This window comes from Cydia fagiglandana, chromosome 14, assembly GCF_963556715.1.
Source record: "Cydia fagiglandana chromosome 14, ilCydFagi1.1, whole genome shotgun sequence".
NCBI classification, from domain to species: Eukaryota; Metazoa; Arthropoda; class Insecta; order Lepidoptera; family Tortricidae; genus Cydia; species Cydia fagiglandana.
In genome coordinates, this window is record NC_085945.1 from 2085915 (window position 1) to 2110871 (window position 24957).

Here is a 24957-nt window from a genome sequence, read left to right on the forward strand (position 1 = left end):
ACAAAAGGAGGGAGTGTCATTATACTCATTATAAATGCCATATTCTCATAAACATTTTTTGACAGTAATATTGACATTACCATACTTTGTCACTGCAAATGCTATGCAGAGTTAGCTTGGTCCGACTACAAAAATATCATCGGAGACAAACATCAAGAGACATTTTCATAAGTCAAGGACAAGTCATGATCCTTTCTGGCACCGGTGCTTTAAGTTAATATACTGTTGTTGATCTTAACTGCGCGATGCGCACGAGTTGAAAGTCATCGAGTCATGTTGTTACCGCACTCGTTAAGTCACCGAATCACCGTCATCACAGACGAGTGCAGGGCAAACAGAAAGCTTAACCAACACAGATGATTTTTTTACATAAGTATGTGCATTTTCGATTGATATCGTAAGTGCGTTTTGCATTTGAAATAATTACATTACAATAATAATTACGTCGAATCGTAAGTTTTGTATGGTTTTGTAACAACCGCTGACACTTCGGTAATAATACTAGTACGTACCTATTAAAAAAATGCTTAAATAAGTAGGCACCGTAAAAAGAGGTGAGTTGGGTGAAATTTGACTTTCAAACTTCGATAAAATTTTATGTTTACATGCGAAAACTGAATGTTGTATATAATAAGTGGTTCGGACGTTTGTATTTTAGTTTGTATTTTATTTTGATAGTGCCATTTCATAACTTTGACGATAAAGAGGAAAACCCATCTCACCCCGTAGTGCCTCGTATTTGGGGTGAGAGGGTTTTTCATACAAAGGTGATTTTGGAAGATTGTTGGATCGATTTTTTTATTATTATGCGTTTTTTTTTATTTTTGTAGCAGTAGCCTTAAAATCGCTTCTCACCCCCCTCTCAAACCTTCTCTCCCCATTCATAACCCATCTCTCCCCGCGAAACCTACTCACCCCGTTTTACGGTATTCAATAAAACGGCATGGCGCTTTTTAAGGTAGCATAAATATGAAGTCAGTTTCATAAGTGATGTGTCTGGCTGAAGTAAACTCCAGACCTAATTTAGTAAACGCCTTTTTACAAAATCCTCGCAACTTCTCCACTTTATATGGTCTATATTCCATTTCGTACATTAACCCACTTTACTAAAAAGGGTAGTGCGTGTCAGTAATCTTAATACTACTAACCTTGCTCCCAATCTCATTAAGTTACCCTTTTACCGCAAGGTACTTAATAACGGTAAAACTTAGAGCATTTAATAGCTGGGTCATTTCAGATGATTTCAACAAATCGAGTGTGCCGTATGATTTTTGATTTGAATAAAAAAAATTGAGGATATACTTCATGGTGGCAGAAGTGCAGAACCACCACCAGTTTTTTTTTTATCTTTTAATTTCCAAGTTTTGCCCATTCGAAGTTAACAGTGGGGTTAAATTCCTGCTTGTACAAAATCAGACCTAACTTTTTTTCTATAAAAGGTAACGAAATAATTATTACTTTTTTTGATTAGGTAAGAAATGTGGATATTATACTGTATGACAAAATTTATCTGAATTAACTACAAAAAAAATGGTGACCATCCGAAGTGTATACCTAATTGGTCAATTATTGCAATTTTAAATTGGTTCTTGTGCCAACCCTGGTGCATATCAAATATTACTTTTTTCTGAAATATAAAGTACTTGCCGTGTTCATCTTGTAAAATTAATATAATTGTGTTAGATCAATTACTTCTAATAGAAAAATGTAAGTGAAAATTGAGAAATTCGAAAAATGCTCGTGTTTGACTCTAAAAAAATCCATGTGGAAGAAAAAATAAAAATTTGATTTTAGTCAGCAAATATAGCTGATATCTTCGTTAATTAGATTTAGAAAAAAAAGTTTTGTTATTTTGCCTATTTTTTGAAATATGATTTTTTAAACTGCTCGTCTCATACATTTTCGCTCTTGTTGTATTTATGCAGATTAAAATACATATGACCTTAAACTTATAAATATGAATGAATTCGATGAAAAAATATAAATAAAATCCAGACGATTGAAATTTACTTTATATATTTATACAATAAAAAAATCATTTGCAAACCTTTGCTACTTCAAAATTTTCTGAAGTTGAATAACGTCGCACTTTTAATTCATTTTGAGAAATGGGAACGAAGCTATGATAAGAACGTGTATTTTTTATGGTCCTTATATTTTTAAATCGCTCTGATAGATATACCTCAGCTTCTTCGACATCTGATTTTGAGACGAAAAAGAACTTGATCCCATGAATTTGAACAGTCAACTATTAATAACACAAGCACTTACTACAAAGAGTTTGCACCACTTCATTATCTCCTAGATAAATACGATTTCCTATAGAACTTCGATAAGGATTATTGGTCCGTTTACTTATGTTCGTAATTTAGCCATGTAACATACAAATAAAGCTTGTTAACAAGTCAGGAGGCGTCGGTTATTTTCTACACGGCTAAATTAAGAAACATTCGCAAGTGATTCACAATCCTTGTCAGGTAACAGTGCATTGTCGAATTTCTACCCTCGTTAAATTTACAAATGAAATTATTGCCATGTTAAAAAAAATATTTGAACATAAAAAACGTAAATAATATCCGTATGACCAATTACCGTCCCATTTTTATTAATTTATAACATAAAACATTTTGTATCGATAGTTGTAAACAGTAGCATGTTAAAAAAATCATATTTCAAAAAATAGGCAATATAACAAAACTTTTTTTTCTAAATCTAATTAACGAAGATATCAGCTATATTTTCTGACTACAATCAAATTTTTATTTTCTCTTCCACGTGGTTTTTTTTAGAGTCAAACACGAGCATTTTTCGAATTTCTCAATTTTCACTTACATTTTTCTATTAGAAGTAATTGATCTAACACAATTATATTTATTTTACAAGATGAACACGGCAAGTACTTTATATTTCAGAAAAAAGTAATATTTGATATGCACCAGGGTTGGCACAAGAACCATTTTAAAATTGCAATAATTGACCAATTAGGTGTACACTTCGGGTGGTCACCATTTTTTTTGTAGTTAATTCAGATAAATTTTGTCATACAGTATAATATTCACATTTCATACCTAATCAAAAAAAGTAATAATTATTTCGTTACCTTTTATAGAAAAAAAGTTAGGTCTGATTTTGTACAAGCAAGAATTTGACCCCACTGCTAACTTCGAATGGGCAAAACTTGGAAATTAAAAGATAAAAAAAAAACTGGTGGTGGTTCAGCACTTCTGCCACCATGAAATATATCCTCAATTTTTTTATGCAAATCAAATATCATGCGGCACACTTTTTAATTCAAATTTGTTGAAATCACATGGAATGACCCAGCTGGAGTCGCCTTTAAGAGCTTACCCCTCTGCCGAAAACCTTGCACAATTGTGCAAACTTTTGTATGGACTGACATGGCTATTTGTACGTTACGTAATACCAAAAAGAACAGATAGTATAGAGGGGTTCTGTCATAGTAAATTTAGTAGTCACAGTAAATTTACTGCCATCTATCGACACACGACTAAAACTCAAAATGAAAACGTATAAAATTATCAAAAAAATGTATATAAGTACTCGTATATATGGATAAATGATTTTATTATTTTTATATCATTTTGATCCATGTTTATTCACTGATATCTATGTGTTAAAATTGTTAAAATATGAAACAGTGTCGTCACGCCATCTAGCCGAGCATAGGCTAAAGGTGTGTGCGGCATCTATCCGAGAATGACTTTTCCTTAGACTTTATTCATCTTATACGAAGTTACATATGTCTTTGGTGGTACGTAGAAATCACATGATTTCTGTATTTCATTGATGAAATTTATTGCTATTTCTACATAGAAATAGCAATACATTTGACGTCCCCTCCCCCGCAAAAATCGGCAGACTGTTTTGTACAGAAAATGACAGCCATGACGTCTCCAGTTACTTAAGAGTGACATTCCATTTCCAACTGCAGCTGCAATACTGTTCATTTTACTATGGAAACGCGTCGCTGTCATTGTCAATTGCCATAGAAAATGAACAGTATTGCAGCTGCAGTTGGAAATGGAATGTCACTCTAATGCTCTAACTAAGTGGTAAAATTGTGTTGTGTTGACCACTGACGTAAGGTTGTAAGTGTAGTCAAGATACTGTGTGTATTAAACATTTGTGTATGTGTTTGTTATGTCCAGAGCTCGGCGGGGGTGAGCTGTTTTCAGAGTTTGCACAACATGGACATGCCTTGTCATTCGATGGTATATGTGGTGTAATTTAATAACTAAAGAAATTATTTTATTTAGGCTGCCTTTCCGCTACGATCTTTACGTCGCCATTAAAACAAATAAATTTTATAGCAAGCTTTATTAGTAAACCTCTTCAAATAATATATATATCCATCCATATGCTACTATTAAAGTTCATTTGTACATAAGGCATTGTCATTTTAGTTTAATTATATTTTTTTTGGGGTCTAAGTGTAGTCTATTCTTTATTTATAAATTTTTATTTTAATATTTCTTTCCAAGGTGTATCTATATTAATATAAACATTTGACATAAGTGACATCAAAATGGCTCACCCCTGCCGAGCTCTGGACTTATGTCTAATTATATTATAACACTTTAAACTCCCGCGTTTTTTACACGTATTTAATTACACAAACGGGTCTACCGCGATATAATTTCATTATATTTACCTTAAATTCCAGCGTTTTAGCTGAGTGGAACGTCGGAACTTAAGATAAAAACAATAAAATTATATCGCTGTAGACCGGTTTGTGTAATTAAGTAATGTTAGTAACAATCCAATTTAACTATACATACATACTACAACCTAAAACCAACCCTACCTTTAACAAAACAAAGCTTATTTTCAACTAAACATACAATATATTTTCAGTACTATTTCGTATCTTGTCACAGTGACTAATGTGACAATATGAAAGTCGCGAGACCTTCATACCACAGACAAAACATCCTCTAGACTGAGCATAGTCGCGCTACCCCCTCTGCCACGCATACGGTAATTTTACTCCATGTTCGAGTCGAAAATGTCTTTGTGTGACGTCCGTGTCTTTGAACGGACCAATCATGGCACGGGACTTCGCTCACCTCGTCCCTACGGTAACTCGGTCTAGAGGGTTCCTAGTCTATGGGCCCGATTCGGATTTTGAAATAGACATCTATTAGATATCTTTTAGACATCACCAAGATACGATAATGATACTATATGTTTAAGATGTAACCTGTCAAATTTGACATTTGCGCGATTCCGGAGAGACTCTTGAACGATCTCCTCAGGATATGACTTAGAGATCCAATTCACATCTAATAGATATCTTACGCTATCTAACGTAAAAGTGACATTGGTTGCCCGAATTGCGCTGCAAAAGAGAACTAGTTGATATCTAAACTATAACGTATCTAGAATGGATCTAGTACGTGTCGTCTCTTGTGAATATCTTGAAGTTCGAATACGGCAGTATGCCTCAACTATTGTCACTGTGACAATGTACTGAAATTAAATTCCTTGACCGTACAAAGTCAACGACGCATGTCTGTTAGATCGTGTAGAAGTAAACTCTATATCTGTGGCAATAGGGTCCAATTTGTAATAACTAGCAGGGCCAGCCAGCTCGGCGCGATTGTCTGAAGGTCGCTCTTCAATCGATATTTCGTCTCGCTTGTACGCTATCGCCAGTGTCTTGGAGTATTATGTAGAAATAAAAAAAAACGGGCAAGTGCGAGTCGGACTCGCGCACGAAGGGTTCCGTACCTTAATGCAAAAAAAAAACGGAAAAATAAGAAAAAAAAAACGGTCACCCATCCAAGTACTGACCACGCCCGACGTTGCTTAACTTTGGTCAAAAATCACGTTTGTTGTATGGGAGCCCCATTTAAATCTTTATTTTATTCTGTTTTTAGTGTTTGTTGTTACAGCGGCAAAAGAAATACATCATCTGTGAAAATTTCAACTGTCTATCACGGTTCATGAGATACAGCCTGGTGACAGACAGACGGACAGCGGAGTCTTAGTAATAGGGTCCCGTTTTTACCCTTTGGATACGGAACCCTAAAAAAGGCTTTATGAAAAAAACTACAAAATAAAATATTTCCTTCATGTGTATTAGCAGGAATAGGAATAATCGCCTAAATCAGGAGTTCCAAACCTTTTTTGCCACCCAAATCTTTATAATAAGAAGAAATTAAATTACCTATGTATTACTGAACGTATATTGAGTGAAGTTTTTTCAATTAGAATTAAAATAATAATTTCAAGAACTATAACATAAAAATAAAACGTGTTTTCGTGTAACCAATAGGTGCAATTTCCACTGGAATGTACATGGTATGCAGAATGCACATGGAATGCACACCAGCTACTAATTGTATAAAAAGTCAGCATTGAACTTGACATTCGCGTTATAATAGCGTAATGGACTATGTTGTGTAACCCTGACTTTTAAAACGTTTTGTTTACATACATTTATAACAGTGTTATAATATAATTATTTAAACTATGATATCTTATTTTATGTGATGTCATAAAATACGTCGACGAAGTACTTATAGCAGATTTCGTAATTTATTTATTTTATTTAAGCCCACTTGCACCATTCCACTAACCCGGGGTTAAACGCTTAAACCGTTAACCTAGTGTCAAATTATACTGGTATCCATGGCAACTCAAGGTTTAACCGGTTAACTTCGGGTTAGTGGAATGGTGCAAGTGAGCCTTAGAAATTAAAAACAGGCAACAAGGCCCATATTACAAATACCTTACAGACTAACATACATATTGTGTTATATAAACTTAACACTAAACACTATTTAGTCGACAAAACGACGTGGCTCCGTTGCATCGGCTGCTCTTGTGTTGGATTCGGCAGTCTGCCCCGGAACCTCCGAAACCCGACACCTTTCAGTGTAATGAAATGAAATGAAAACATTTATTTTATAGATAAATACCTTAAAACTAGCATACATATTATTACAAAATATATCTTAAAACTAACACAATTATGGCTGCGAACTGTAATGACTGACTGTGGCAAACAAGATTGAGTACCTATACCTATTGCAGAGTGGACCTGGCTGCTTACCTATATTGCCGAGTGGACCAGGCTGCCCAAATGAGCCTTGACATAATGCTGGAACAACACTAGGAAGATGATGATGATCACGTGAAGGCGAGATTATTCCCAGAAAATATTCTCTATCAGTCAACATTAAGACAATACAGAGATTATTTAAACTCGAATTTAAACTGTTGTGAGACATAGGTACTAATATTGACTAAAACAAGCGAGTCTATATAAACCGTAAAATTTTCCAATTATTTAAACTGTGTATCCTAACCTCCATAACAATTCTCACAGACCACAGACATCCAAATGCGGTCTGTCTCATCGTCTCGTTGTTGAAACAATACAAATGATATATCTACTATCTGTAACTAGGTACTGTGTCCCACTGGCAATTAGATGCCTTCGCCTTGTAATACATATATAGCAGTGAATGGAGCTTTTGTTTTGTCGCTCAATATATTTCAAGATCGTAGGTTAAGACATAATAATATAGATGATACGATCAATTGACCTCTGTTCTAATAAGGATCACTCACGTTAGACCGGGCCGTGTCCAGGCCGGAGTTTCCGACGCATCGTTTTCTATGGAAAGCATCACGTGATCGTCTGTCATGCCAAAAAAATAAAAAGTAAAATCGGTTTATAACTCTATACTATCATAGAGTTATAGACCCATTTTACTTTTTTTTCGACAAAATGTCTGAAAGAACAATATTTTTAAACTGCGGTCAGCTTACTTACTTATTAATTCTTAATATCACTTTTCTACCCACAAAGGTATTAAATGTTCACCTACAAACATTTGTTTTGGTGAAAGGTGACTTTACAAACCTAAGGTGACCTTAAGGTGCCTTTAATACTAATCTATTATGTCATCAATATCTCCTATTACTATCAAATAATGATTGTAAAACTATATCATAATAAATATGGGGCATTATCTATGAAAAGGGACCTTATTGTCGATGGCGCTTACGCCGCACAGCGTCGCGCGGCATTGTATTTTTTTATATCGTAGCATCGTTAATAATGGCGTAAGCATAGACTTACAATATATAGAGACGGGGTCTCAGCGAGCTGTCACTGTTGCCACTTTTGTTTAGTGTACGATTAACAATTTAACACCACCTTGCTGTAGCCATGTCGATAAAGTCATATCGATAAACTATCGACATTTCTTACAATTTTAATTTTACTTCAAAGGTTTGACGATATCTAAAATGAACAAAAACGCTTTTATTCTTTATTGTGGTTATCAGAGGGCCTACCGCGAACCACGTTCGACGTGTTGCCTTCCTGTCACACTTACGTACGAATTTACAAGTGCGATAAAGACGCAACACGTCGAACGTGGTTCGCGGTAGGCCCTCAGATCACAATTTTATCGTCACGCCCCAGCAGGGAGCCAAGGGAAAGTTCAGATATTTAATTAAAATACATAAAATACCTACTAAGATATGTGTTCCGCAATCATTGAAATATTTTATTATATTCTAATATATTTGTTATTCATTAGCATTTCAATTATGTATATGTTTAACGAAGATATTGAAGCTTCAATTAATAGCTATTTCGTTCCACTGTGTAGCGTTTATCGATATATAAAACGATTAAAATCGACTTTTCACATCCCTAAAAGAGCACACATACACGTTTTTACGCACACATACACAGCCTGGATGCATCAAAAAAGGCAACACTTGATTTGAAGTTCACCTTGTCAACAGTATGGTTGTCCTTTTTTGACAAATGGCACTTTAAAAGAGCGAGGAGAGAGAAATGATACTAGTTGCTGCGCCGTCAAAGAGAACAGAAAACGTAGGGGCCTTGGGCGTAAGCGAAGCGCCATCTCCATCGACAATAATCTCACTTTTCATAGATAACGTCACATATAAATAACAACATTGGTGGATATTTTGTAATCATTTATTTTATGTTTAGTTTTATTTATTTTTAGATATAGTTTAAGTTTTGTAGGTTAGTTATTTAATTATGTTTTTATAAGTATGTATATTAAGTTCGAATGCACTAATAAATATAATAACAACATTAACAAAATTTTCACCTAAATATTCTCTGTTGCTCCGTAGACACAAGCTGTTCTAGACATTTTATAAATTTTGTACAGACAGGTACCTACGATTATAATTTTAATAAAAGACAAGACAATATAAATTTAAATCAATTTCGTCATGTTTTTCAAAGCTTTCAATTTTCTCAAATTAAAAACGTAACTTAACACACATATATTATTTACCATTACCCAAAATAACACGATATTCACTTTAACCGGGGTCCGGTAGTTGAGTCTCTATTCTAAAACACTACACTATTTATTTATTAGGTATATTTGATTATTGATGAGGAAATGGATATTCCGATGTAATACTACCTACTTCTTTTGTTACTTATGCTTTTTTATGACATTTACATTTTATTCTAGAAATTATAGACTAGTATTATTTTATACAATTTTTTTAATGATTGACGATCCTTTTGTGAAATTCTTAGTGTTAAATTTGATCTGTATAATAATCCAATGTTATTATGGAATAATATTAACATCAATAAATTGCTCTGATAATTAGATTAAGATTAATTACGATTCATTAAGAGCTTGTTGCTAGGCCTACATGAATAAAGTACTATATTTTGAGTTTGAGAGTTTGACACTTATCAAATGATAAGTCTCAGTGTTAATTAATTATGAAATCTTTCGAAACCGTACAGTCCGTTTTTTTAGCATTAGAAAGAACTTCGCAGAAGTAAGCTTGTGGTTCCAAGTCCGGCACTTTTAGCGGTAATAATTTGAAGTAAATTATATGTATTGACTATGCTATATTAGATAATTCAATAATTATTAACAATTAAAGAGCCTGATAAAAACTGCACGCTTGCTTCTGTGGAGTTCTTTCTAATGCTAAAAAAACGAACTATAGCTAAAACACAAATATTCACTATATTCTTATATTACATGTGAAGGTAGTACTTAATATAGCCCTTGGATATAACGACCAAATAAATTAAGTGGCCGTTCGCGCTTGCGGGGCCTCCGGGGACGGCGCCGAAGCCCTAGCAGTGCCCAATACTGACTCATTGATCACTGGATGATATAGACTCAAAAAAAAGGAAAACTTGTTTTTAATTGTAATAGAGAAGTTTCCATTTTATTTTTTATTTTTTTATTTTTTTATTATGAATGGGCTTACTCATGGCCACAGACTAGCCGAGGCGTAGACGTGGCCTACGATGGAGCGAGCTCGCCCAGAAGGTGCCTGTTCACTCTTGATTTGAAGGTTGCCGGGTTATAAGAACACGGAAATATAGACGCCGGCAGGGAATTCCATTCCTTGGCAGTTCGCATAAGGAAAGTAGAAGCAAAGCGCTTCGTGCGAATTGGTGGAATATCTACCATGTAAGGATGGAAACCGGCCGTGCGTCTAAAAGTCCGATGGTAGAATGGGGACGGTGGTATAAGCTCGTGTAGCTCTTGGGCACACTCCCCGAAGTGCAGCCTGTAGAATACCGACAGGCTGGCGACTTTCCGCCGATGGGCCAAAGACTGAAGCTTAGCCGTTAGCTTCTTGTCGCCAATCATCCTCCTGGCTCTGCGCTCCACTGAGTCCAAAGCGGCGAGTTGGTATTTAGCTGAGCCATCCCACAGGTGGCTGCAATACTCCATACACGACCGGACTTGAGCTTTGTAAAGTGTTAGAAGCTGTCCAGGTGTGAAGTATCGCTTCACCTTATTTAGGACGCCCAGCTTTCTGGCCGCAGTTTGAGCTTTAGACTCAATGAAGCTGCCGAAGCTGAGGACTGAACTCAGCTCCATGCCGAGGAGTTCCAGACTGTCGGCAATAGGTACAGATGCACCCCGGAAAGAAGGAGTCAGGTCGAATGGACTCCGTTTTGCGGAAAATAGACACGTCTGCGTTTTGGAGGCATTGAACGTGACCAGATTGTCATCACCCCACTGGGAAACGAGACTAAGGGTCAAGTTCATTCGCTCAACCATGGCCTCTCTCTGTGAACGTATATCCTCCCTGCTGTCCCCTGCACTAGCCAAATATCTTTCAACAACCGTACTGTCATCTGCATAACCTACAATGCTGGGTTGCAGCATGTCGTTAATGTGGAGCAGGAAAAGGGTTGCGGAGAGAACAGACCCCTGAGGAACACCAGCGTCAATGGCCATGAGGTCCGAAGAGCAGCCATCAATAACTACTCTGATCGACCGTTCACTCAAGAAATCAGATAGCCAGCTACAAAAGTCAGCAGGGATGCCGTATGCAGGAAGCTTGCTAAGGAGACTTGCGTGCCAAACCCTGTCAAAGGCCTTCGAGATGTCCAGTGAAACAGCAAGCGCTTCACCGTTCCTCTCGATGGCCTCGCCGCAGCAGTGCGTGACATACGCTAAAAGATCCCCAGTAGACCGACCTCGGCGAAAGCCATACTGACGGTCACTGAGCAGATCATTTGCTTCGAGGTATGCCAGCAGCCATTTGGTATAGTGTTGTTTTTCCGATGTCACGGACGTCACACAAAGACACTTTTGACTCGAACATGGAGTAAAATTACCGTATGCGTGGCTGAAGGGGTAGCGCGACTTTGCTAAGTCTGGTTGATGTTTTGTCTGTGGTTTTGACACTGTCAGTGACCCATGGTACGGGTACAGCTTAAAGGTAAACGGAAACTCCGGCCCGGTCCCAGCCCGGTCTAGCGTGAGATCCTTAACGTGTTCTTTTCTTGTAAAAAGAATGCACTCGCACAACTCACCATTCGTCTCATTTCATAAAACATTCAAGATACAACTTTACTTACCTACACATATCTTACTTTACATCTTATACCTATACCGGGTGTAGCCGGTAATAAGAGCAAAAAATTTAACTATAGTCTGTACTCTGTACTGTACTATACTGACCAATATTTGTTCAGCGACTTTTAAAAATAACTTGTGCTTTGATTTTTAATACACTTTAAAGTTTATTCTAAGACACAATGTATTGCGAATTTTGTTATGTTTAAGGCGTGACAAGCAACGTCAATCACAATGATATGGCGTGGCGATGGCGTCCATTCAAGATAATATTTATTTTGTATGAAAAATTATAAATACTTCATAATTTTTTAAAGTTGTTGAACAAAAGTGTCACCGTTTGAGGAGTACAATCTATGTTTTAATTATTTGCTCGTGTTACAGGCCACATCCGGTATAGCACGTACAACAACGTGGGTGTATAAAAATAAAGTTAGCCGGCGTGGTGGTCGATAAAATCCGGGCGCGATAAAATTTTCATGCCCTATGAATGCCGTGCTAGAAATAGTTTCCAGCGGGTTCATGTAAACTTCCGGCTTGTATATGCGTTGTTTGTTGGAAACTACGGCTATTTTGAAAATAGTATGTTTATGCAGCAAACCTAATGTTTTCTTCTTTTTTTTATATATGTATTATAAATGGGCTTACTCCTGGCCACAGACAAGCCAAGGCGTAGACGTGGCCTACGATGGAGCGAACTCGCCCAGAAGGTAACGAGGTTCTTCGTCGCTTTATCCCAGCATTTTTGCCACGGCTCATGGGAGCCTGGGGTCCGCTTGGCAACTAATCCCATGACTTGGCGTAGGCAATAGTTTTTACGAAAGCGACTGCCATCTGACCTTCCCAGAGCGTAAACTAGACCTTATTGGGATTAGTCCGGTTTCCTCACGATGCTTTCCTTCAACGAAAAGCGACTGGTAAATCACAAATGACATTTCGTACATAAGTTCCGAAAAACTCATTGGTACCTACCTAGTCGGGGTTTGTACCTGCGACTTCCGGATTGAAAGTCGCCCGCTCTTGCCGCTAGGCCACCAGCGATTAAGCAAACCTACTGCCGTATTCGAACTTAAAGATTCACAAGAGACGACACGTACTAGATCCATCCTAGATACGTTATAGTTTAGATATCAACTAGTTCTCTTTTGCAGCGCAATTCGGGCAACCATGTCACTTTTAAGTTAGATAGAGTAGGATATCTATTAGATGTGAATTGGATCTCTAAGTCATATCCTGTGGAAATCGTTCAAGAGTATCTCCAGAATCGCGCAAATGTCAAATTTGACAGGTTAGATCTTAAACATATCGTTATCGTATCTTGGTGATGTCTAAAAGATATCTAATACATGTCTATTTCAAAATCCGAATCGTGCCCCTAATGCCCTAATAATGTAAACAATGTAAACATCCTGGTGCTTGACGCGGTCCCAGTACATGTCATCTTCAAACTCCAGTCATTGTCAAAAGGAGTGACAACATAGTGTCATCTATTGGGCATGTCGAGCACTAGTACGCTGGTAAAAGTAGCCGTAGGAGTTAGACTAATAATTGGCGCAGTCAGTTGGACCTTAAAAAATACCGTGTCAAAAGTTGATTTTCAGAGTTCAGACCCCTAAGAATATTGAAGAACCTCTAAATTATTGAACACCGTACCTGCGTATTCGAGTCACGAGGAGAGCAGAATGAAGCAACTTTTTAAGGCACTCCGGGCTATTTTTTACTTTGAAAAACCAGTATATATTGAAACTTCAGATATATAAAAACCGTGAGTAATCAGAGATCAATCTTAAGCTGGTTAGTCAAAGAAACAGTGATAATGCTGGTGACTTAAAACACAAGTTTGTTTCAAATGAGTTTTGGTTATGGATTTGACATGAGTTTGGATGCGTTACGCATTTTGATGTTGTCTTTAACTTTTAGATAGTTCAAGGGGAAAAAATAAGATAAATGTTGATTAAAATTTAAGCAAAATGTTATACAGAGACAAGAAACTTATTCTGAATTTGTGCGTGATCCTTATTTATAATAAAAGCCAACGACAAAATTAAAGAAAATAATGCTCACGTAAAGTTATATAAAGAGAAGATAAGTCCATTTATTTAATAATTTCATAGAAGTTTGACGTTTAAAATAACACTTGGACTGCATGTGCTATTCAAAATCGTCTTAATTCCAAAGAACTCTGTATATCTCAACCATTAGGCTAAAGAGAAACATTTCGGGTTTTCGAATCTAAACCCTTCCCCTGTATGAACCGTAACTACCCCCCATAAATGTTAACAGGCGTTACCGGGAGTGTTATGGGCGTGCCATTACTCGTTAAGCTACAAGGGTTATGTACAACTAGCTCATAACTGTGGGTTCACATTCGGAGGACGATTAAGGTCAATATGGAAAAGACCGGCCGAAACCGAAATACATATACCGCGTGTGGCCTGAAATATGAGCAAAAATTTAAACTGTAGGCTGTACTCCTCATACTGACCAACATTTGTTCAGCGACTTTTAAAAATAACTTGTGGTTTGATTTTAAATACACTTTAAAGTTTATTCTAAGACGCAATGTATTGCGAATTTTATTATGTTTAAGGTGTGACAAGCAACGTCAATCACAATAAAATAGCGTTCCGATGGCGTCCATTGAAGATAATATTTATTTTGTATGAAAAATATAGTCTAATTACTTCATAATTTTTAAAAGTTGTTGAACAAAAGTGTCACCGTTTGAGGAGTGCAATCTATGTTTTAATTATTTGCTCATGTTACAGGCCACACCCGGTATAATATATTTGGTTGGAAAGACCGTCATAGGGTAGAAATAGGTATTTGAATACGTAGGTACTTCGATTCGGATAGGGAAGAGCTCTTACTCTTACTCTACCGACCTCCTCTAAAATACAAATTGCTAGACTACACAACTAGATCTTCTCTTCTCTTTCTAGAACTTACAAATTCAATACCTATACGTACCTACAGTCAGTAGCAGAAGTTGTTAAGCGGGCGAGGTGTTCAAAATGATCTTAAAGGCCGACCCACACCGGCTTGCTTGTGCGTGACGTGCGCGTGTGCGTGCGCTAAAATGTTGGAGTCGCACACGCACACGACACGCAAGCGGTGTGCCGTCTCTCATAAGGATCTGTATACTACAACGCCCCACGCGCACGTGCACGTCACGCACACGCAGCCGGTGTGCACAGGCCTTTATTGTTAAGAAGTTAAGAGAATATATAAGAGCGTGTCACGGTAATTTTGAACACCTCGCCGCTTAGCAGTTCTGCTGCTGACAGTACCATTATTAAAATTTTATCGTGACTAAAATAAATTTTACTTTATAAGTGTGTATACAATTCTCGTCTCATCTGAAAGCACTATTGAAAAACAATGTCGGCTTGCTTTAGCCTGCATTTTCGAGTCTCAATTTATTTTATGTGTGTTCATTTCTTTCTTTGTTTTTATCACTAAACGGCGTTATAAGGATGACTCACGCTAGACCGGGCCGTGTCCGGGCGTCCAACATGTCATTTCCTATGATGATCGACCGGTGATCACGTGATGCTTTTCATAGAAAATGACGCACCGGAAGCTCCGGCCCGGCCCTGGACCGGCCTAGCGTGAGTCATCCGTTATGTAGTATCTCTAAAGAATCGTGTTCGGTCACTGCTACTGAAATCCAAAATTAGCGACAATTGACAAAATATAACTAAATAAATAAGTAAATTAGGTATAATAAATACATCGTAGTCGTCTCACACCAAACACACTATCACAGATAAATACACACACACGAACACAAACACGTGCACGTAAACACACACACACGTTACGCAAGCCCATGCACCTACTTTATGAAATGTATTTTTTTTTTCTCCCTTCTTTTTTCTTAACATTTTTTTTTTGTGTTGTTTCCACTTAGTTATTGTATATTAACTGTATTATTGTGGACATCTGTTATTGGCTTTGTTTTTTGCTCACTGTGCTATGTATCATGTACTTTTTGTATTGCTGTTGATGCCCCAAATAAATAAAATAAAATAAAAAATAAAAATCTCTAAATTCAATTAGGTCTTTAGCAAACACATATTTTCCTTCTTCCCTTAAAAACCGAGATTAGCAATAAACCGAGATTTCCCCGCAAAATTACTTTAGCAGTATTGTTTACTATTATTCCCGGTGTGGACGCGCCCTAATCCCCAATTAGGGCGGGCATAAAGCCGTGTCCACACGCGCGGGTAATGGCGGGGTTATGGGGAAATGGTCGGTAATGAATTTTGGAGATGTTTTGGGCCAGGGAATTATAGGAAACATAGTTTGGTGAGGAATATTGGAGCGATCGTAATGTAATTACGCAGGTTGGAAGAAACATCTTATTTTGGTGATAATATAGGTACCTACAGTACAAAATAATTATAATCTAATTTGAAATTGACCAAATTCATTGTTAGTTTGTAATAAGTACAATTCTGGTTGTATTCTTATAGAGTCCAGACCTAGAAAAGTCTGCAGCGATTTTGATAGCCCACGCAGTGCAAGTGTTATTTATACGTCAAATTTCATCGAAGTTTGACGTTAAAATAACACTTGCATTGCGTGGGCTATCAAAATCACTGCAGACTTTTCTTTATATGTTTCGTCTACGTTTTACTTTTATTTAGATATCCCATTATTCAGCTTAGCACTGAATTCGTTAATTTGATATTTTCATTTGTATGTATGGTAGTGAAGTATTCAGTGAAGGGTTTATAGGTAGATAAATAGGTACCCTAGCTCTTTGAACCTAACATTTAAAAAAAATTACGAACTGATCAACGTTAAATATGACAACGGCATCTATGATCCCATAGAGAATAGTCAAACTTTTTATTCAGCCAAATTTTATGTAACTAATTTGATACTTCACAGAGAAATAACGCGTACAGTAACTAGTCTCCATTGTCCACAGAGAATGGTCTGCTCTCGTACGAGAACCCGAACTACCACTTGGACCCGTCGCGCCTTGAGTCGGCGCTCTACAGCGACCTCTACGATATGCACGACGACAAAATGCCCGACGAGTATGACGCGTATCTCGACAATAGGAGGTAAGGAACTATAATGACTTATTTTTATTTATTTTATTTTATTTATTTGGAGAACCAACTTCGATGACGACCAATGACTTCATTATAAAACTCTTTAGTGAACTATAATGACTTCATTATAAAAGACTTAACCAAAGCTATTGCTTTAATATTTATATTATATACCTACGATCCTTACTACGGGCCTTAAATAAATAGGTTCTTAAATAAAACCTATCTTACAAACTAACATACATAAAATATTAAAAGGCTTAAATACTAAAAATTCATTTTAAAGTCAGTCAAATAATGTATTTGTTTTAGGAAACGATCATTCATTTCATTCATTCATGCAAATATAATAACAGATTGTCATCGACTCTCTGAACTCTTCAAATATAATGAACTATGAGATCATAACTCCCCATTTTTTGACATAAGTCATTATAGAACAGTGCACCGTTGCGTAACGGGTGCACCGACCTGCAGTGCTCACTGCGCAGATGCTCTATCGATCGTCACGTGCAATACGTGCACACAAATAACTAAACAGCCTAAACACCATACAACGTTGAGTTAAAACCGACCTTTATCACTAAGGTTGAAGACTCAGATTCGTACCACGGTATACAAAGCTATACCGATGAGAAAGAGCCTATCTACCATAACTAGCGAAAACCTACCTTGATACTAAGCGAGAAGACTCAAATTCATACCACAGGATAGCTTAATAGCAACCAGAAAGAGATTATCTTCCATACAACTTTTAGCGATATCTGACGCTATCACCACGCGAGAAGACTCGAAAGTCGCATGTAATTATGGAGCTGAACGAAAATAAGACAGCTTAAGCAATAAAGTTCAATAAACATCTATCAAAATTTTGCGGAAAGCAATCGTATCACCGAACAGCAAGACTCAAATTTGAACTATATGATTTACCAACACCCATTAAAGGCCTACCTTCTAATGTTTAGCTGAATGATACCTTATCTCTGAACGATAAGACTTAACTTCAAACCACAGACTTAACTGGAAAACAATAATCTAACGAAAGCAAAATGCAACCTTATTACGAAACGACAAGGTTCAAATTCGCATAAATCAAACTTTTCTGTTTTAAAGCTACGCTATGCCAAATCACGTTAATTTCGTGATGATTCGTGTATGCTGTTAATTATGTATTTTGAGCCTTATGTTCGTGAGATAAGATTCATATTTGAGCTTGTATGATTAATGGATATGGTTTTGATGGAAGCGCAGCCGCAGTTTACTTAACCGTGAAGCTTAGATCAGTTCAAATTAGGTACAAGGTACAAATAACAAGATTAAAAAAAAACCGGGCAAGTGCGAGTCGGACTCGTGCACGAAGGGTTCCGTACCATAATGCAAAAAAGGAAAAAAAAAGACGGTCACCCATCCAAGTACTGACCCCGCCCGACGTTACTTAACTTCGGTCAAAAATCACGTTTGGTGTATGGGAGCCCCACTTAAATCTTTATTTTATTTTGTTTTTAGCATTTGTTGTTATAGTGGCAACAGAAATACCTACATCATCTGTGAAAATTTCAACTGTCTAGCTATCCCGGTTCGTGAGATACAGCCTGGTGACGGACGGACGGACAGCAGTCCGTCTTAGTAATAGGGTCCCGTTTTACCCTTTGGGTACGGAACCCTAGAAATCATGTAGTAATAGAATTGAAGAATGGAAGCTTAAATTGTACAAATTGTACAGTTTACTCTTTAGTCGCGCCTAAGCAAGGGAGAAATGTGCATGTGCTAACGAACGAGCATGTGCTAACGCTTCCGCGCCTGAAAAATTAAAAAAAATAAAAATAATACAAATATGAATGGTATGCAAAAATTAATCTACTAAAACAGATTTATTTCATGGGCAATTACAAAATGTGAAAGTATTATTTATTTTGTGCTCCTTATGTATGAGTATAACCTATATATCTTTAGTTATGTAATATCATTGTTTTCTCTATAATATAATTAATGAACTAGAGATAGACCAAGATAATTCAGCAACGATTTTGATAGCACACGCACTAACGCAGGGCACGTGTTATGTATAGGTCATAATATCATAGAACTTTGACGTTTAAAATAACACTTGCACTGCGTGTGCTCTCAATATCGTTGCATACTTATCTTGGTCTAACTCTACCAAAACACTTCGCACATCTTTTCTACTTAAGTAAATACCTACACAAAAACATCATTTCTATACCCGATTCACCCTTTTCCAATTTTCCCCATAACACGCCCCAGCTTTTAACACGTATTTTCCCATTTTGTGTTCCGTATACAGGGTGATTCAGGAGACGTGAACAGGGCTAACACTGCGCATTTCGTAAATTATAAGCAATTGCTTCGTATCAGTATTAGTGAGGTTTAACGTTAAATTTCTAGTCGTGTTGAAAAAAAAGTTACTTATTAATTTATAGACGGTCAAGCAAATCTTGTCAGTAGAAAAAGGCGCGAAATTCAAATTTTCTATGGGACGATAACCCTTCGCGCCTACATTTTTTCAATTTGCCGCCTTTTTCTACTGACAAGATCTGCTTGACCAAGTATATTTACGACATGCATGGTCACCCTAAAATTAGAATACTAAACTAGGTGCCCATATTCTGTGTCAAATTGAATGTCATCACTGTCATCACGGTCTGGTTACTTTTGAAAACTCGTATCTCACTCAAGTTTGACAGTTTATTCTCTTCAGAATCAAAATGCTGTCATTACGGTTAAAGAGGTATAACCTAATGTTTAATAATTAGGTCTTGTATTTGTTGTCATTGTCACCAAAAAGTTAAAAAAAGGGAAAAAGTGTGGTTGTTTCACCTAAATACGACGGTGATCGATGAACTATCAGTTCCTGAGTGTGCAGGATTAGTTCTGCTCACGTCTCACGAATCACCCTGTATTTTCCGACCGTATTCTTAATCCCCGTGTCAACAGTTATAAACCCGCTATATTAAACTCCGCCCTATCGGGATTGAAAACGCTAAAGCGCCGGTTTAATGGCCCTACACGAGGAACTACATCCGTTGCTGGCGATAATAATGGCGGTGTTGGGCTAAGAAGCAAGCGGGAAGCGATTGTTGATAAACAATCCAAAAGGATTGTAAATCTCACAATAATAGGTAGCATCGCCCACATTCTTAATTGTCCATCGGTGGACCTTAAGCCTTTTGTAATAAGCTCCACAAATTTATAAAGAGTGTTGCTGTTTGTACGCCGATTTCACTTAAAAACTAATAAACATACATGGATTTCTATTCTTGAAAGGACAAATATGGGGTAACTACATCGCAATTTTGGCGTAAGCGTTAGATGCATTTCCATCGTTATTGAAAAATATTATTATTTGATGTAATACGCTACGTGACGCACTCGGCAGACTCGGCACCCACCCTTCATCATCATCAACTTTGGGTTCATCTACATATTACATCACAGCAACTGAGGGGGGGGTGTCATGCCAAGTGGTGGACAAGGGGAGAGGGGGATTAAAATCGTAATTTTATGTGATGTAATTAATGGACAACCCCTTTGTGGCCTTTGTACTACAACAACATTCTACTTTTATCTTACAAACCACAGCCAAATCGCTTCCGCCTGTGCCTCGCGCCTTTAATAACACTGTAATACGCTACGTGATGTATTCGCTCGCACTCGGCACCCACCCTATTACCGTCAACTTTGTACTATAACTACATTCCTTTTATTGCTACAACGCGCTTAGCTTGTCACTTTGAACTTTCCTTGAGAGCTTGTAAAGTTTTACTTTATTTTGTGGTGGAATTTACTTGTGTTTTAAAAGAAATAGGCAGAAATAAACGTGAGAACTACATGGGTCGCGTTACAATGTATTAACGGTCTAGTCCAGTCGGTAGTGACCCTACAAAGCGGGAGGTCTCGGGTTAAAATCCTGGTAAGGGCATTTATTTGTGTTTATTACAGTTGCATGTCTGAGGCATGTTTTCTATGAATTGAAGTATTTATCTATATGTCTAGGTAAATCTATCTATGATATACAAGGTACCTAGTCACGAGAAATGCGAGAAATTTTAACCACGCATTTCTGAGGTCAGAAGAAGGAAAAAATTGAATACGAGTTTAGGTCAATTTCGCAAAAAAAAACGCATATAACCATTTGCAAGACCGAAGGAGTTCCGTGAACAAAGTTTTGTACGGAGCGGTAATTATGGTTTAAAAACTTCAGCTTTTCAGAAAACAGTTAAAATTTACCCCCTATTAGTGTCGGGAGCATCGTAAAATGGTTAAATAATGTTTGTTCGACGGTTACAATTTATTGGCAGTTGGATTTAATCGAGTGAGTGTGAGGATTTACGAGTTACTTGCCAATGGTTTACGGGTTATACTGACGTGCACTCTGGAAAATCGTTTCAAAACTAACCTAACTTTTATCGAACACTTATCGAAATAAGAGCCAACAGGAGTGGTCATTTCTCCATACAAACGTACTCGACTGTTTCCTCCGTGGGTTTTGATGCTAGAGCAATGATTTTTTCAACACAGATTAATATTGTCAATATCTGTGTCGGACCGTTTTGCTTTTTTTGATATTTTTGTTTTTTAAGGCGCTAGAGCCCTTCAAAAATGGCCTAAGTAAATGGCCTCATGGACTATGCCGCAATGAGAGGCGTAGTATTCAAAACTGATATCAATTAGCCAAAAAAGCAAAACGGTCCGACACAGATAATTTCATAATCATTTAGATTTCCAAATTTGGTTACGATTGGTTAAGTTTTGGAGGAGGAAACAGTCGAGTACGAAACCTCGATTTTTGAGATTTTTACGCAGGATGTTTCGCCTTGTTCTTATCGCACTAGTTTTAGGAGCCGCTTCCGTTAGCGAGACGGGTATATTTTCGTCTTAAAATAGATTTTACCATTCCAATGACCTGAAACTTGGTAGAGCGTTTTCACATTGTCCGATCCGATCCGATATCGGGTGACGGAAGGAAGTAAAATGTAAGATCTGTCACCAGGCTGTAACTCATGAAGTCATGAACCGTGTGATAGACGGCTGAAATTTTCACAGATGATGTATTTCTGTTGCCGCTTTAACAGCAAATACTAAAAACAAAATAAAATAAATATTTAAGTGGGGCTCCCACAACAAACGTAACTTTTGTGCCGTTATTTGCGTAATGGTACAGAACCCTTCGTGCGCGAGTCTGACTCGCACTTGGCCTATTTTTTATATATATTCGTGACGTAATAGGTTCTGTCTGCTTTATTATAATGCAATCTATATTTTATTTTATATTTTATTATCATATATTTTACTTGTATATTTTAGTTTTTATATAATATTATAAGTATTAGTTTAATTTTTAAGTAGGTTTATTTTAATTTTAGTTCAGTTTTTAAATCTTTTATTCATAGTTAGTTTTAATGTTTTTTTTATTATTATCTATATTAGTCCCTATGGTCGTCTGTATATATTTTCTACAAAACAATACCAAACACAATTGCATTACCAAGAAAAGCAACCGCAATAAACTTAATCCCGGGAGTATTTTGATTTAGATCACGTTTCTGATTCGCTCCGACAGAATTGCAACTGCACTCGTCTCTACTAGATATTGCTCAGGTATATAAATGTGACGCCCCACGGGTAAAGGTACCTTATGGCGGTTGGCGCTTACGCTATTATTAACGCGGTTCCAATATTATTGCGGCGCTATGCGACGTAAGCGCCAGCCGCCATAAGGTACCTTTTATCGTGGAACGTCACAAATTTTCTGTCAGAACACATCGGGGTTTTTGGTGCGGGGATAAGTTCGTGTATTTATTTATAATTTTGTTTATTGTAAAGTAATTACCAAGCTCTGAATTTAAAAGCGGTAGTAAGCTCCAAATGGACTTAGAACTGTTAAAATAGTATCGGTTTTACAGTACAGTTATATTTTTGCTAGTTAAAATATTCTCGCACCAAAAACCCGAAATAAGGTAAGACCACCCGCTGTCTGCCTCTGTCTATATATGTAATAATCAATCGTTTTTCTTTAAGCTGTAGCACAGAAAAAATAATAGTACTAGGTACAGAAGACTCACTCTCTAACAAAACGCGTCTGTTACGATCAGGAGTCCTGATTCAGGACAGATATGGCCGCTAGATGGTGTCACCGCCACGCGCGGCTTATGGCTCGCCACCAAAATTGGTGTGGAACGGATGTACTTTTAGCTACCTGTAGCAAAGCGACGAAATCGCGGAGTGAGCCACGCCTGGCTGTAAGTATCTTTTACTAGGGTGTTCCAATAAAGAGTATCCTATCTATCTATAGTTTCAGCAAAACTAGTTAAACTTCGTTCAACCTCAATAGAACGGTCAGGACCTAATCACTTAAATAAAACCTGGGGCCAAATTCGACATGTACAACTGTCAGATTTCGCATCCACGTCAAATCAACAGTTGATTTTATTGCATACTGAGTGTTGATTCCATCAACGGTGGATAGTATCATTTGGTACAACCAAAACTCCACTCTAAACTAAGGGTGGTTCGGTTTGGTTTGCTTGTCACCCTAACTGTGGATTGTTAATGTCAAATTTTGACATTGTACGTATTCGAGAACTTATGATTTTTCGCACATCAACGGGAGATCAACACGATACGTCAAACGTCGCTTGTCGAATAGGGCTAAAGTCACGTCCGGCGGACACGTACTGTTTCTGTTTGCCGGAGAACTGCAAAGAAATCGGAATCCATTCTCGCTACACCAGTGCCGGATTTAGACATTTGCCGCCCGTAGGCTATGCCGATTTTGCCGCCCATATCCACTTCGATTTGATAAGTAATGTACGTAAATGTAAACGCGAGCGTAGCGAGCGCGAAATTTTTTCGATAGAAATAGCTCAATTTGATAGAAAATCGTACATTTTTAGGGTTCCGTACTTCAAAACGGAACCCATATAGGATCACTTTTGTTGCCCGCCCGGACGTCTGTATCAAGGGTCTTGACATGACAGAGGGCAGCAAAATCGATAAAATTCTGGTCAACCCTATCTGAACAGCAAATAAAATATTTTTGACCCAAATTTGCCGCCCTTAAAATCTGCCGCCCTAGGCTTCAGCCTACTCAGCCTAGTGGTAAATCCGGCACTGCGCTACACACAAAAGGGTACGTGAGTTCGTACTTTTGTGTCGGTTGAAAAATTGAAAACTGCGATGGCGGTCTCAAGCGCGAGGCGGCAGCGGGCGTCAGAGGGGCTACCGCGAAGACCGAAATTCGCAAATTGCGAGGATTTTTTGTCTGTCACTCTAATTACGCCGTCATTGGAGTAAAAGAGAAAGATCCCCGCAATTTGCGAACTTCGATTTTCGCGGTTATAGCCCAGGTACTTACATTGGGATTGGGATAACTTAGAAAGCGGAGTAATTTTAACAATGGCAAATATCTACTAAACTAGAAGCACTTTCTACTGTAACAATTGTGCTTCCTGGTTTTAGAAATATATGCTATTTTCAAAATCATCCTCGACGGTAGCACGTCGCATTTTTAGCGTCTGTCACCATGCCTGTCACGTTCTAACTGTAAATGCGAACGTGACAGGTAGAGTGACATGCGATAAAAATGCTGCCACACTTTACGCTTTGCAGGTATACAGCAGGTACCCACTTTACGCTTTAGTCATTTAGTCGAAGTCTTACACTTTCTGTTATTCATACCTACTACCTAATACATTTACTATTGTACTATCTTGCCGATAAACGCCGATCCGATGTGCTGTTGTTCTCGTCTTTGAACAGCTATGCGTCAACTACGACAGTATGTGCCTCTCTTCTTCAAAACTCCCATATCGAAAAGTTTTTACATAGTTACATAGATAAAACGTTTTGGTTACATTAACAAACAGAAGAAAACTAACATACTTACTTACATAATTTAATGATTTGAAATTTTTTAACACAAAAACGGGTTTGATTGTGGACAGGTGCATGCATGCACTTCGACGAAAGCAGGGATATTTGCCATT

At 37.3% G+C, this 24957-nt stretch overlaps 1 protein-coding gene across 2 annotated transcripts in view; it reads left to right on the plus strand.

Annotated features, from left to right (window-relative positions):
• Positions 1–24957, plus strand: part of LOC134670643 (protein Fe65 homolog) — a 115411-nt gene that overhangs the window by 56128 nt on the left and 34326 nt on the right. For both annotated transcript variants that reach the window (XM_063528452.1, XM_063528453.1), the window contains exon 3: positions 16822–16960. In XM_063528452.1, the coding sequence (XP_063384522.1) occupies positions 16822–16960 (139 nt within the window). The remainder of the gene's footprint in view (positions 1–16821; positions 16961–24957) is intronic.